The 15,032-nt window shown below is 53.5% G+C and overlaps 1 protein-coding gene across 1 annotated transcript in view; it reads left to right on the top strand.

Annotated features, from left to right (window-relative positions):
- The window catches only part of LOC135236764 (E3 ubiquitin-protein ligase CBL-B-like), a 73,131-nt gene that overhangs the window by 47,673 nt on the left and 10,426 nt on the right, over positions 1–15,032 (top strand). Inside the window, exons 8-12 of the mRNA XM_064303293.1 lie at positions 1,847–1,934; positions 2,663–2,815; positions 8,402–8,605; positions 8,702–9,034; positions 11,551–11,654. Coding sequence (XP_064159363.1) covers positions 1,847–1,934; positions 2,663–2,815; positions 8,402–8,605; positions 8,702–9,034; positions 11,551–11,654 — 882 coding nt within the window. The remainder of the gene's footprint in view (positions 1–1,846; positions 1,935–2,662; positions 2,816–8,401; positions 8,606–8,701; positions 9,035–11,550; positions 11,655–15,032) is intronic.

Genomic DNA, 15,032 nt, shown 5'->3' with positions numbered 1-15,032 from the left:
TCCTCATTCACTTCCTCTCCGTTCACTCAGTCATATTCCACATCCTCATTCACTTCCTCACCGATCACTCATTCATATTCCACATCCTCATTCACTTCCTCTCCATTCACTCAGTCATATTCCACATCCTCATTCACTTCCTCACCATTCACTCATTCATATTCCACATCCTCATTCACTTCCTCACCATTCACTCATTCATATTCCACATTCTCATTCACTTCCTCAGGATGTGGAATATGACTGAGTGAATGGTGAGGAAGTGAATGAGGATGTGGAATATGACTGAGTGAAGGGTGAGGAAGTGAATGAGGATGTGGAATATGACTGAGTGAATGGTGAGGAAGTGAATGAGGATGTGGAATATGACTGACTGAACGGAGAGGAGGTGAATGAGAATGTGGAATATGACTGAGTGAACGCTGAGGAAGTGAATGAGGATGTGGAATATGACTGAGTGAACACATATTCCACATCCTCATTCACTTCCTCTTCAGCCCCTTGTTCAGTGAGTGGAAAATTATGTATTCCAGAAAGCACTGAGCCAAGAATTTCAGGTGATTCCCATGCAGAAAATGAGTAGTTTATTAGGTTACAGTGAAAAGGTGCCCAAATCAACCGTCTCAGCTGCTTTCTTTTGAAACAAAACATTAATCGCACAAACGTTACATGGATCAACGGACACGTTTTCACGGGTATACAGGGATCATTACAGGCCCAGTATATTTTTACACCGGAGGATTGACAGATTAGAAGTGTGTCCAGAACAGGCTGCGGTAGGCTTTCGGCAGGAGAAATCTATTACCGCGAACACGACCCCGCCGGGCCCCGGTAAAGGAAAGATTCGGGGGGCTGTCACTCTATTTATTCAAGATAACCGGCGCAATTAAAAAGAAATACAGGGAAGACAATGGAGCTGGCGACCGGTGGCGGGCTCCGATAAGGGGAGAGAATGCGGCCGCGCGTTCGCCACGGCCGACTCCTCCTCCATCTCCCCGCCGGAACGCGGGCATCAATCCGCCGCTCTTTTGTATTCTTTGGCATTTTAAAGCTTTGCGGAAGAAGAAGAAGAAAAAAACCGAGCGCTTTTGGCGAATGTCGCCCGGGCCCGTCTCCGTTCGTCGTTTTTCTGACAGAGGAGAGGAAGAGGAATGGACGAGCGGGTTTTTCTGCGACGCGGCGCGGTGCGTAAGCGCGTCTCTTTAGCAGGCCGCCCGCGCGCCCGACCGCGTCCCTGTGAAGCGCTCCTCGTGCCGTTTCGCGTCATCGTTCAGAGCGGGCTCTGGTTCTGAACTCCAGGTTCGCTTTCGAGTCTCCTGTCTTTGTATCGCACCCCGAGGATTCATTTGATCAGCGTCCTCTGCAGAACACCTGAAAGATGAGATTTTATAGCTCGGCAGCACAAGCCCCGCACGCCTCCACGGTCTCCATTGAATTATGCGGCCCTTCCTCTCCACCTTCGCCAGTGATCACATTAAACTGATATAGGGAATTAATTTTGTGAATGAATCCCGCGGTGGGGGAGAAGCCCTCCCTCCCTCGTTTCCAGGTTGGCTCACATCCCTGCGCAGACAGTAAAAGCCTCTAATGACCTTTTTCTGGCAGTCATTAATTGCTGAGGGATTTGAGCCGGGCCTCCCGCTCGCGGTCGCGGGTAAGGGATACGCCAGGAACGCAGCGGTGCGTGAAAAGGCATTAGCGCCGCCGTCTGCCCCGGTAGCGCACGCGATCCGTCGCGCGCTGAGGGTGAGCCGGGGCGAGCGGCGGAGAGAGAGAGAGAGAGAGAGAGAGAGAGAGAGCTGTGTCTGCCACAGCGCGTGTGACCGGACGCCTGTTCTTCCCGTAGCTACCTGTACCCCGACGGACGCAGCTACAACCCGGACCTGACCGGCCTCTGCGAACCCACGCCTTACGACCACATCAAGGTCACGCAGGTGAGCGGAACTCAGTTAGCATCTCTTCAAGGTCACGCAGGTGAGTGGAACTCAGTTAGCATCTCTTCAAGGTCACGCAGGTGAGTGGAACTCAGTTAGCACCTCTTCAAGGTCACGCAGGTGAGTGGAACTCAGTTAGCACCTCTTCAAGGTCACGCAGGTGAGTGGAACTGAGTTAGCACCTCTTCAAGGTCACGCAGGTGAGTGGAACTCAGTTAGCACCTCTTCAAGGTCACGCAGGTGAGTGGAACTCAGTTAGCACCTCTTCAAGGTCACGCAGGTGAGCGGAACTCAGTTAGCACCTCTTCAAGGTCACGCAGGTGAGTGGAACTCAGTTAGCATCTCGTCAAGGTCACGCAGGTGAGTGGAACTCAGTTAGCATCTCTTCAAGGTCACCCTGGTGAGTGGAACTCAGTTAGCATCTCTTCAAGGTCACCCTGGTGAGTGGAACTCAGTTAGCATCTCTTCAAGGTCACGCAGGTGAGTGGAACGCCATTGGCTGAGAGGAGAGTCCTGCTCAGGTACCCACTGTAAGGGGGGGATGTGTGTTTGCTTTTTTCTCTTTTCAAAGCCAGACTTTACTGCCTTCATAGAAGCATATTGGATCGTCAAGATTTTATGGAACCATTACACTCAATAATGGCCCACAAGAAGAAAAACTAATAATCATAATGATAATAAACACAGCAATCACCCTCTTTTTCTCTCTCTCTCTATCTCTCTCTCAGGAGCAGTATGAGTTGTACTGTGAAATGGGCTCCACATTTCAGCTGTGTAAGATCTGCGCAGAGAACGACAAGGATGTGAAAATTGAGCCTTGCGGTCACCTGATGTGCACTTCCTGTCTGACGGCATGGCAGGTACTGTCTGTCTGTCTGTCTGTCTGATATCCGCTTCCTGTCTGGCAGTGTGGCAGGTAGTGTCTGACTGTCTGTGATGCACACTTCTTGTCTGACAGCGTGGCGGGTAGTGTCTGTCTGTGTTTGTCTGTGATGCTCACTTCCTGTCTGACTGTGTGGCGGGTAGTGTCTGTCTCTCTGTCTGTGATGCACACTTCCTGTCTGACAGCATGGCAGGTAGTGTCTGTCTGTCTGTCTAATGTGCATTTCCTGTCTGACAGCGTGGCAGGTAGTGTCTGTCTGTCTGTGATGCTCACTTCCTGTCTGACAGCGTGGCAGGTAGTGTCTGTCTGTCTGTGATGCTCACTTCCTGTCTGACAGCGTGGCAGGTAGTGTCTGTCTGTCTGTGATGCTCACTTCCTGTCTGACAGCGTGGCAGGTAGTGTCTGTCTGTCTCTGATGCTCACTTCCTGTCTGACAGCGTGGCAGGTAGTGTCTGTCTGTCTGTGATGCTCACTTCCTGTCTGACAGCGTGGCAGGTAGTGTCTGTCTGTCTGTCTGTGATGCTCACTTCCTGTCTGACAGCGTGGCAGGTAGTGTCTGTCTGTCTGTGATGCTCACTTCCTGTCTGACAGCGTGGCAGGTAGTGTCTGTCTGTCTGTGATGCTCACTTCCTGTCTGACAGCGTGGCAGGTAGTGTCTGTCTGTCTGTGATGCTCACTTCCTGTCTGACAGCGTGGCAGGTAGTGTCTGTCTGTCTCTGATGCTCACTTCCTGTCTGACAGCGTGGCAGGTAGTGTCTGTCTGTCTGTGATGCTCACTTCCTGTCTGACAGCGTGGCAGGCAGTGTCTGTCTGTCTGTGATGCTCACTTCCTGTCTGACAGCGTGGCAGGTAGTGTCTGTCTGTCTGTGATGCTCACTTCCTGTCTGACAGCGTGGCAGGTGGTGTCTGTCTGTCTGTGATGCTCACTTCCTGTCTGACAGCGTGGCAGGCAGTGTCTGTCTGTCTGTGATGCTCACTTCCTGTCTGACAGCGTGGCAGGCAGTGTCTGTCTGTGATGCTCACTTCCTGTCTGACAGCGTGGCAGGTAGTGTCTGTCTGTCTGTGATGCTCACTTCCTGTCTGACAGCGTGGCAGGTAGTGTCTGTCTGTCTGTGATGCTCATTCCTGCTGACGCGTTGGCAGGTAGTGTCTGTCTGTCTGTGATGCTCACTTCCTGTCTGACAGCGTGGCAGGTAGTGTCTGTCTGTCTGTGATGCTCACTTCCTGTCTGACAGCGTGGCAGGTAGTGTCTGTCTGTCTGTGATGCTCACTTCCTGTCTGACAGCGTGGCGGGTAGTGTCTGTCTGTCTGTGATGCTCACTTCCTGTCTGACAGCGTGACAGGCAGTGTCTGTCTGTCTGTGATGCTCACTTCCTGTCTGACAGCGTGGCAGGTAGTGTCTGTCTGTGATGCTCACTTCCTGTCTGACAGCATGGACGGCAGTGTCTGTCTGTCTCTCTGATAATGTCAGGGACTGAGTGCGCTTTAGGACTATCTGCTCAAAGTAGTATCCGTGCTTCCTGGTGTAGAAGCTCCTTGGCGCTTTGAGTTTCTTTGGCACAGATATCTCTGCACCTCCTGTTTTAGTGATATTGACTGTCTGTCCGAAGCTTTGGGCACCATACCCCGCATGAAGGTCTCTTTCAAAGTTTGCTGATAAACACTTCTCGCTGCTCAAAAAACCATCCCTGGTTCCCTTTACTGTAAGTGCTGACCCTTCTCAGGAGCCGATTGCTAACATAAAACCTGTGCTGCTTGTGTGTTTGAAGAGGGAAGGTTAAGTTAAAGGTGAGGGAAAGCATTGATTGCTTCGCCAAAAGCCCTTTAATCCCTTCCCTTTGATTGCGAGGTATCCCCTCTGCAGTCTGTCCACGCGTCCGCATCGATCCTGTGTGTGTGTGTGTGTGTGTGTGTGTGTGTGTCTGCTTGTCTGCGTGTGTGTCTTTGTGTATGTATGTGTGTTTGTCTGTGTGTGTCTGCATGCATGTGTGTGACTGTGTGTGTGTCTGTGCGTGTGTGTGTGTGTGTGTGGGTGCGTGTGTGTGTCTGCATGTCTGTGTGCGTGCTTGTGCGTGTGTGTTTATGCAGGTGTTGCTTGCTTGTGTGTGTGTGTGTGTGTGTGTGTGTGTTGCTGTCTGTGTGTGTATCTGTGTGTATGTGTGTGTTGTCGCTGTCGTGTAGTGTGTGTTGCGTGTGTGTTGGTGTCTTGTGTGTGTGTGTGTGTGTGGGTGCGTGTTTGTGTCTGCATGTCTGTGTGGTGCTGTGCGTGTGTTATGCGGGTGTTGTGTTGCGTGTATGTGTGTTGCTGTGCGTGTGTGTGTGCGTGTATGTGTGTGGTGTGTGTGTGTATGGTGTGTGTGGTGCGGGTGTATGTGTGTGGTGTGTGTGTGTGTGTGTGTGTGTGTCGTGCTGTGTGTATGGTGTGGTGTGTGTGTGTATGTGTGGTTGGTTGTGGTGTGTGTATGTGCGTGGTGTTGTTGTGGTGCATTGTGGTGCGTTGTGTGTGTGTGTGTGTGCGTGTATGTGTGTGTGCACCCGCCCATTGCCTTGGCTGTCCTGCCTCCAGACCCGTTCCTGCTGGGGCCCGTGTGTGCAGATCTGTTCCTTTTCTGTCATTTCATCCCTGCTAAATGAGGAGCGCATGTCTGTGGGGGCTCTGCGGAATGCTAAGAGAGGCCGTGCGTGTGCGCTCTCTTTGAGTCTGACTGTTTGTCCTTCGCTGAGTAATTCTCTGGGATGAGGGAGGATGAGGGAGAGGATATAACCTGGATAATGGGTGCAAGGACAAATACAGGCTCAGACTTGTAAGCAAACGGAAAGATTGGGGTTCGAATCCATAATGGGAAGCTTTGTTGTACAGCGAGAAGTGTAAAATGGTGGCTGGGCAGAATGGGCCTCTTCGTCCGTGGCGTGATGAGACTCGGTGAGTCGCGCTGGCTAAGGAAGCTCGCTGAGCATGTAAATATCCGCGGAGAAGAGAGGACCCGGGTCATGGTTCCCGGATGAGTAATGAATATCGTGGTGGATTTGCACTGAGCCCATCAGGAAATCCATTCCGACATGCCGAGAGTTTGTGTACATGTCGAAATGTGTGCACCCGGTGCGCTTTGGCACACGAGCGCTTCTCAGAAATCTGAAGACGAGGTGGCGTCGTGATCTTTCTGCGGCGCGTCCGCGACGCAGCGCAGTTCATCGCCAATTCAGCAGCCTTCTCTCTCTCTGACGATCTGGTGATAATTAATGTTCAGCCCGGAGGCTCTCGTCGGGGCTCAGAAACGCCCGGTGCCAGATGGCCGCCGCGATGGTCTTTTGTTCTCGTGAAAGGTCGAGAGAGAGCTCTCCCGTTCTTAAAATAGTTTGACGGGAAGCTTCGTTATTAATACCAGAGCGGACGCCGTAAGTCTGGCGGCTCTGCCGTGTAGCGATCATTCCCCCCTAAGTGCTAGAAGATGTTGGACCCGCCCCCGCTGGGCTGTTGTTTGGGCGCATGTGTCCAGTTTAAGTCTGGATATGTTCCTCTTAGGCAGAGAGCGCTGGGTCGTGTGGGGAGGCCCCCCTGCAGATGACGGCGCATTAAACGCATGTGTCTCGCAGGGACGCAGCTGTGCGCAATCTCCGCCGCCTCAGATCCCATCGCTCCAGCGCGTTTCCTGCGGTCGGCGACGTACTCGGGCAATGTGTGCGTGGTTACTTTGATCGTACGAGCGTACAGCGCACAGCGTTCATTCCGGGTTTTCAGGAGTGTGTGTGCGTCGGGCTGTCGGGTGGCTCATCCTGTTAAAGATGCGGGGTTCCGTTGCATTGATGCAACCCATAGCCTCTCTGAGTCATGGTCTCTTTGAGTCATGTGGAGGCTTGAGGCTCTGTGAGAGGCTTGCTCTCTGTGAAAGCTCGCTCTCTGTGATGACTCATGCTCAGAGCAGGGTTGTTCTCAGTGCAGGTTTGTGCTGAGTGGAGTCTTTCTCTCTGTGAAGGCATGCTACTCTGGGCCTGCCCTTGCGTTCTCAGGAGGTCTGAGGAGCCGTGAGCGCTGATCCCATGCTCCTGTCCAGCTGCTGAGATCGAAGGGCCGTGAGACCCATCTCAGGCAGCCTGTCTCAGCGTTTGCATGACTTCCTCGCTGCGACGCGGACAGCCAGAGCAGCTTCCGTGGTTGGCAACTTCAGTCGCCCATGTCATGACCTGAGCATGTCTCAGCAGTGGCTGAGTGGGCTTGGTCTTGAACGGTCTCGTGATGACATCAGAAGGTGTAGTTCTCACATGTTGGCTGAGGACCTTGAGGCGCTCTCCTGCCCTCACAGCCCCCTTCAGGATCGGCTGCAGTGCAGTCCCACCCAGGGAACCTGGAGGAGAGATGTTACCACTCAAGGGGCTGAACCCCTCAGAAATCAAATTCCGCTCATTCAGGGGTGCAACAGACTAAAAAATCCATAAATCCATTCTTCCATTGAATTCAACTGAACCTAGAAATCCATTCCATTCCATTCAGCTGAACCTAGAAATCCATTCCATTCCATTCAGCTGAACATAGAAATCCATTCCATTCCATTGCATTCAACTGAACCTCGAAATCCATTCCAGTTCGTTCCATTCAGCTGGACCTAGAAATCAATTCCATTCAACTGAACCTAGAAATACATTCCATTCCATTCAGCTGAACCTAGAAATCCATTCCTTTCCATCCCAGTCAACTGAACCTAGAAGTCCATTCCATTCCAGTCGACTGAACCTAGCAATAAATTCCATTCCATTCAGCTGCCTAGAAATCCATTTCATTCCATTCCGGTCAACTGAACCTAGAGATCCATTTCACTTTCACTTGCAGAATGCAGACATGGCCTTCTTTCTGAGGTATAAGGCCTGGACACAGGGAATAAGATGATTGTTAGATCAAGAAAAAAAATAGATTTTACTGGCATCTGCTGAAGTAAGATTAATGAACAACAGAATGAAAAATAAATCATGGGGCAGTTTTAAATGTGCCCTTTGTAGTCATTGTCATACTTATGACAGTAAAAACAACATTGCGGTGCTGAGGTATAGCAGAAGAGAAATGTATCCCATTTCCCAGAGTGCACCAGCTGTCAATTTGAAGTCTGTTTAGTAGGAGAAAATTCTATCCATGTGAGATACAAATACAGAAAAAAAATGTTTAAAAAAAGTTTAAAAAGCAGATTTAGCTAAGTGTTCTTTTTTCTACAGTGAAAGAATTTTTGTGTTAATTAGCTGAACAGAAAAGTGGTGTCATTCCAAAGCTGCAGGCTGAATAGAGAACTGGGTTATCAGGCAGCTCTTTCATTGCTGTACTAATCCTTTTCTGAAATGAAAGGACCCCTGTGTTTGTATCAGACCTTAAAGGTAAAAGGTTAATGCAAAGTTTCCACACCTGCTTCTCATGGACTCTGCACTCTTGAAATATGTTCAAACTTGACGGATTGGTATTGGTTTTCAGTTTTCAAGTCAGTTTGGTCAAGTCAGTCAAGATGATTCATTTACATGTGTAAATATGCTGTGCAGAGATAGTAATGTTTTTTTTGGGAAGGACTGTTTAAGAGTGACAGGAGTATGAGTAATAGCTGATGAGGGTGGTGTTGGTGTCCAGTGTACGGACAGGCAGAGTTCCCCGGGGATGTCTCCGAGCTCATCCCCCGTGTCCCAGCGCAAGAGGTCACCGCTGGACCCTGCCAGCATCCAGCACCTCACCCTGCCGCCCGTCCCGCCCCGCCTGGACATCATCCAGAAGAGCGCGGGCCGCTCGCCGGCCGCCAGCCCCACGGGCTCCCCCAAGGTGACCTCCCGGCCTCGCGCCGCGGGCCGCTTCCTGCAGGGGGCGCTCTTCTCTCCTTCCCCTTTAGTCTGACCGGTTCTTCTGTCCTCTACGCAGTCCTCCCCCGGGGTGTCGCGGAGACAGGACAAACCCCTCCCGGCTCCTCCCCCTCCGCAGAGGGACCCGCCTCCTCCCCCGCCCCCGGACCGGCCCCCTCCCGTCCCCCCGGACGGCCGTGCCGCCCGGCTGCCCCACCCCCCCACCTCCGAGGCCGCCGCCCACCTCCCCCCTCCTCCCCCTCCTCAGGAGGCCTGGAGCCCGGGGGAGAGCCTCCAGCCCAACGGTCGCCACGGCGCCGACCGCTCCCCCAAACCGCCGCACGGCGGCCGGGCCGACAGGACCGCCGCGCGATGTCACCAGCGGCCGGAACCCGCCGCCGAGGGCGCCAAGGTGAGAAGCGCCTCCTGAAAATCGCACCCATTACTGAATTGTTGCAAATTTTTGGGGGATTTTAAATTGCCATTTGCGCAGCTCAAATTAGCGCTAAATTAGTGTCCCCCTTTACACCAGTAGCCCTGCAGAGGGCGCTCTTCTCTGACACACTTGCAATCACAGTCGCTAGCTATTTTACACACTGCAGACCGCACAGTACTGCAGGAGAGAGCTAGCGCTTATCGAAGGCGAGTCATAGCGCTAACCGCTAGTTAGTCCGTGCACGGCTGGCGTGTTGTTAGGAGCAGCTGATGCAGCTGTAGCTGGAGTGACACTGCCAGCTTAAGCCCTTTCCTCCCCTGCGGGGATAAGTCTCCTCGGACTCCCTGTCTCAGCAGGCTGATGACGTGGCCTAGGCCGGGGCTCGAACCTGCAGCCATAGGGATGATGCCGCCTTGGCCGGGGCTCGAACCCACAGCCGCAGGGAAGACGTGGCCTAGGCCGGGGCTCGAACCCGCAGCCACAGAGATCAGTCCGTGCTCGTGTCTGAGCGCCTTTACTGGCTTTGCTGCTTGAGCCTGGACAGTGCACATCATTGACATGGGTTAGAAACCTGAGGACCTATAGGAATGCAGCCAGCGACTTGCCTTTCATATCCAATAGCTTTTCAGCTTGCCCACTTAGCCGGCTGCTGACAGATCCGTATTAGTGGTCCGGGGGGGAGAGAACCGAAAAACTAAAAAAAACTTTTTCCTCGTTTGGGTTACCTAGCAACAGGGATTAGCGTGGCGCTATCGCGGGCTGAGAGCTTTGTCAGCGCCCCGCGCTTCCTGTCCCGCTCGTGACAAACCGCTGCGAGCAGGCCGGAGGGCCGAGCCTGTGAGGGGGCAGGCGAGGAGGGGACGGGGACCAGATGCGTCTGCGCGGTTTTCCGACCGGACCGCGACCGTCCCTCGTCTCTGGGACCGTGGGGCGACCGGCCCTCCCAGGGACCGGGTGTCTGTCCGCCCGGTTCAGCCGGAGGGTCGAGGGGCCCCCCCCCGTGGGTCCCGTAGAGCGGCCCCCCCGTTCAGCGCGTGGTCCCGGGCGAAGCCCCCCCGTTCGTGTCCCAGCCCCCGCACGTGCGCCATTTTCAGGCGCGGCACGTCCGCCGCCTCTCTCGCGCGCGCACAATGCCGCCTTTGTGCGCGCTGCCAAGCGTCGCCGGGGCGACGGCCGCGCGGTCCGGCCACCGCGGTCCGGCTCGGAGGCTGGTCTTTAAATTGCTCTAAACTCCTGTAGGGTGTAGGGTTGCACAGTTCCAGGGCTATTCAGGAGTAGAAACTTTTTTGTGGGAAAAGTTTCTGGGAATTTCATTGTTTCCGGGAAATTTCGGAAAGTTTCGGGGAATTTACCGGAAATTTCAGAGCCTTCGCGACCCTAGTAGGCAGCACCGAGCCGAACGGCCCTGGGGGCGGGACTTCTCGCGCCCGTGAGCCGAGACAAATTTTGCGAACCTGACGCGCCGGCTCTGCTGATGCGGACAGCCTTATCAAACATGGCTGCCGGCTCCACCGGCGTGAACATAGCCCTTGTAGCCGCGCCTTTTGCCTGTTGGCAGTACGCAGCGTGTCCCGCGTCTGGCTCTCCCGGCAGATTGACTCGTCCGTCGGCGCGTTAGCTTCATCGAGTGCGCTCGTTGAGACGGATAGGCTGTCAGTCTTCGCTCCGTATCGGCGGCTAAGTCCGCGGCGTACGTCCGCTGTTTATTGGAACCGCGCACCTTAGCTGTCTGCCCCCATCAATCCCCAAACAAAGACGGCTGTTCCGGCTAGCCCGCTCCCCCGGGATCAATAGCCGGGGCTGCGGTAATCAGAGCTAGCGAGCGGCGCGCGCTCAGGGCCTGTTTAACGGCCTGCGATGCGGAGCCGTCGGTGATGAATGGCCAGTTAAAGTATACTGTCCGCAGCCGTATAAAACGCATAACAGACGCCCGACGCGACCCGTCAGGAGCCTGTCTGCACGCGCGGCGGAGTCCCCTCTCGAACCCAGAGCCGCAGCGCGGGGGTCCCGTACTGTGGTGGGGGGGGGGGGGGGGGGTCATTGTAAAATCTAAATATCACTCCCCCACTTCCACTCCTCTCTCTCTACACTCACAACTCCTCTCTCCTCTCTATCCTACTCCACCTCCTCTCTCCTCTCTACACTCACACACTCCTCTCTCCACTCTCTCACTCCTCTCCACACTCCTCTCTCCTCTCTCCACTCTCTCACTCCTCTCCACACTCCTCTCTCCTCTCTACACTCTCACTCCTTTCCACACTCCTCTCTCCTCTCCACACTCTCTCACTCTTCCCCTCTCCTCTCCACTCTCCCCACTCCTCCTCTCCTCTGCACACTCTCACACTCCTCCCCTCTCCTTTCCACACTCACACGCCTCCTCTCTCCTCTCCACACTCACACACTCCTCCTCTCCTCTCCTCTCCACACCCTCACACTCCTTCCCACCCCTCTCCTCTCCACACTCTCACGCCCCGCCCCTCTTCTCTCCACAGCCACTGGCCAACGGCCTCCTGCCCAGCGACGAGTACGACGTCCTCCCTCCCCGCCAGTCCCCTCCCCCGCCCCTGCCACCTCCTGCCACAGCCGTCAGCCAGAGGTGAGTCTCCTCCTGGCGTGACTCCTCTTACTCTTACTCCTCCCTCTGAATCCCTCCATCCCCTCTGCTTCCTGAGCAGAAGGCTCTCATCACCCTTTCACACAGGTTATTTGGCTTGCTGTTGATTAGATAGTGAGCTCCATTATGTTTGGGGGGTCTGCGTATTAAAAGCTCTGTCATTTTTACACGATGAAGCCAAAACATGTACAAATTCTCTTTAATAAAGGCAGTGAATCTGCACTTTAATCACATGTGGATTGGTTGATTACAAATGTAAAATTGTAGAGTACAGAGCCAAATTAAGAAAAATGTATATATGTCCCAAACGTTATGGATGCCACTGTATGTAATATCCCGCGCTGTTACTGCATTTGAATTGTAGTGCACTGGAAAGTCCAGTTAAAGACACGCTCTTCAGTCCGTTCTCCGTGCGTTCCGCCGACGGCCAGCAGGGGGCAGTGGACCGCGTGCGGCCGCAGACGCCGGCCGTGTAATTGCTAGGAGGACCCGTGCGGAGCGCGCCTCGTTCGCCTCCGTAGCCCTCCGTCCTCCGGGGGGAAGGGCCGGGCCGTCCTCCTGAGGCTGGAGGCGCGGCAGAGTTCAGGGTCTCAATTTCGGGGCCTGGCTGTGAAATGAGTGTGTAAATAAAAAAGGGCCTCACCTCGGGGCCGAGCTGCCCTGCCAGCGCTGCTGCGGCTGAGAGGTTATTGAGAAGGCGCAGTCGGCCGGCCGGCCCGCGCCGCGCTCTCTCTCTCTCTCTCTCTGCTGGGAGCGACGTGTAATATCGCAGCCCGGCCGGTGCTCGGGGTGGCGGGTGATTGATTCGGGGGGGGGGGGGGGCTCGGGGAAGCTTTGCTGTCCGCTCTTTCTTCGGCCTCCTCCTCCTCCCTGTAGACCGGAGTGGCGTTCGGGTGGGGGGAAGGGGGCGGCGGGGGGGTTGTTTTGGAGCCGAAGCTGACTCGCAGTGGCGGGGGGGGGGCGGAGTCTGTCGGCGGGGGGGGCGGGACACGGGGTCGCGGTGACCGAGTTCCTCCTCGCGGCTCGCTCCCAAAAACAGAAAAAATTACCTGAACTTGAGCGGCAGGGTTCTGTGGCTAGCGCTGTCCTTCTGAAACAGTGCCTGAAGTAGCATCGTTTTTAGCTTCTCTTTTTAATGAGCGTGCCAGGTGGTAGAAGGCGCCTTCTCTGAATCGTATGAAGATGCTGAAGCGTAATGCGGTCTGGTGAGCAGCACTGTCGGTGGAGAATCAGGAAGCTTTTAATTACTTTTCCTGCCGCTCTAGTCTGCGATCGTCAGCTTTGGCACATGATCGCCCTCTCCAGGGCGCACGGGGGATTGCAGATTTGCCGGTGACGTTCACGCTGTTAACAGGTGTGTGATATCACCGAAAAGGCTGTGAATTACAGGGTCATGTGCGTGTTGCACCTCTGTAAAAGTTCAGTTTGTGATGCGGGGAGGGTTGTGTACCTGCAACAGAGGTGTGTAAAGGTGAATTGGTGTACCTGCAACAGAGGTGTGTAAAGGTGATTTGGTGTACCTGCAACAGAGGTGTGTAAAGGTGATTTGGTGTACCTGCACAGAGGTGTGTAAAGGTGATTTGGTGTACCTGCAACAGAGGTGTGTAAAGGTGATTTGGTGTACCTGTACAGAGGTGTGTAAAGGTGATTTGGTGTACCTGTACAGAGGTGTGTAAAGGTGAATTGGTGTACCTGCACAGAGTTGTGTAAAGGTGAATTACTGTACCTGTACAGAGGTGTGTAAAGGTGAATTGGTGTACCTGTACAGAGGTGTGTAAAGGTGAATTGGTGTACCTGCACAGAGGTGTGTAAAGGTGAATTGGTGTACCTGCACAGAGGTGTGTAAAGGTGAATTGGTGTACCTGTACAGAGGTGTGTAAAGGTGAATTGGTGTACCTGCACAGAGGTGTGTAAAGGTGAAGTGGTGTACCTGCACAGAGGTGTGTAAAGGTGAATTGGTGTACCTGCACAGAGGTGTGTAAAGATTAATTGGTGTACCTGCACAGAGGTGTGTAAAGGTGAATTGGTGTACCTGCACAGAGGTGTGTAAAGGTGAAGTGGTGTACCTGCACAGAGGTGTGTAAAGGTGAATTGGTGTACCTGTACAGAGGTGTGTAAAGGTGAATTGGTGTACCTGCACAGAGGTGTGTAAAGGTGAAGTGGTGTACCTGCACAGAGGTGTGTAAAGGTGAATTGGTGTACCTGTACAGAGGTGTGTAAAGGTGAAGTGGTGTACCTGCACAGAGGTGTGTAAAGGTGAATTGGTGTACCTGCACAGAGGTGTGTAAAGATTAATTGGTGTACCTATAGAGCAGGGATCATCAACTCTGGCCCTCGAATCCAGCCCTGGTTTTCTTTTCTCCTGGGTAATTAGTGCTACTGATTGGCCAGACTGTCTTCACACCTGACTCCCAGGCAAAGGGAGGGTGGAAAACCAGCAGTTCTTGGCCCTCGAGGACCGTGAGTTGCTGATCCCTGCTATAGAGGTGTGTAATGGTGATGTGGTGTAGCGATTTGGAGATATGTAGAGGTGAGTTGTTTTACCTGTAGAGAGGTAAAAGATGAGTTGGTGTATCTGTAGGGGTGTGTAGTTGAACCTGTAGAGGTGTGTAAAGGTGTGTGTGTGTATCTGTAGGGGTGTGAGTGTGTATATATGGGGGTGTGAGTGTATCTGTAGAGGTGTGTTAATGAGCCTGTAGAGGTGTGTGTGTGTGTGCGTGTGTGTATTTGTAGAGGTGAGTAGCTGAGCCTGTAGAGGTGTGTAAAGGTGCGTGTGTGTGTGTGTGTGTGTGTGTGTGTGTGTGTGTGTGTGTGTGTGAGTGTATCTGTAGAGGTGAGTAGCTGAGCCTGTAGAGGTGTGTAAAGCTGTGTGTGTGTGTGTGTGTGTGTGTGTATCTGTGGAGGTGAGTAGCTGAGCCTGTAGAGGTGTGTAAAGCTGTGTGTGTGTGTGTGTGTGTGTGGTATCTGTGGAGGTGAGTAGCTGAGCCTGTAGAGGTGTGTAAAGCTGTGTGTGTGTGTGTGTGTGTGTGTGTGTGTGTATTTGTGGAGGTGAGTAGCTGAACCTGTAGAGGTGTGTAAAGGTGTGTGTGTGTGTGTGTGTGTGTGTGTATCTGTGGAGGTGAGTAGCTGAGCCTGTAGAGGTGTGTGTGTGTGTGTGTGTTTGTGTGTGAGTGTATTTGTAGAGGTGAGTAGCTGAGCCTGTAGGGGTGTGTAAAGCTGTGTGTGTGTGTGTGTGTGTGTGTTATCTGTGGAGGTGAGTAGCTGAGCCTGTAGGGGTGTGTAAAGCTGTGTGTGTGTGTGTGTGTGTGTGTGTGTGTTATCTGTGGAGGTGAGTAGCTGAGCCTGTAGGGGTGTGTAAAG

The sequence above is a fragment of the Anguilla rostrata genome, chromosome 12 (genome assembly GCF_018555375.3).
Source record: "Anguilla rostrata isolate EN2019 chromosome 12, ASM1855537v3, whole genome shotgun sequence".
Taxonomy (NCBI): Eukaryota; Metazoa; Chordata; class Actinopteri; order Anguilliformes; family Anguillidae; genus Anguilla; species Anguilla rostrata.
Note: the sequence above shows the minus strand (reverse complement) of the source record. Positions and strands in the feature narration are given on the sequence as shown.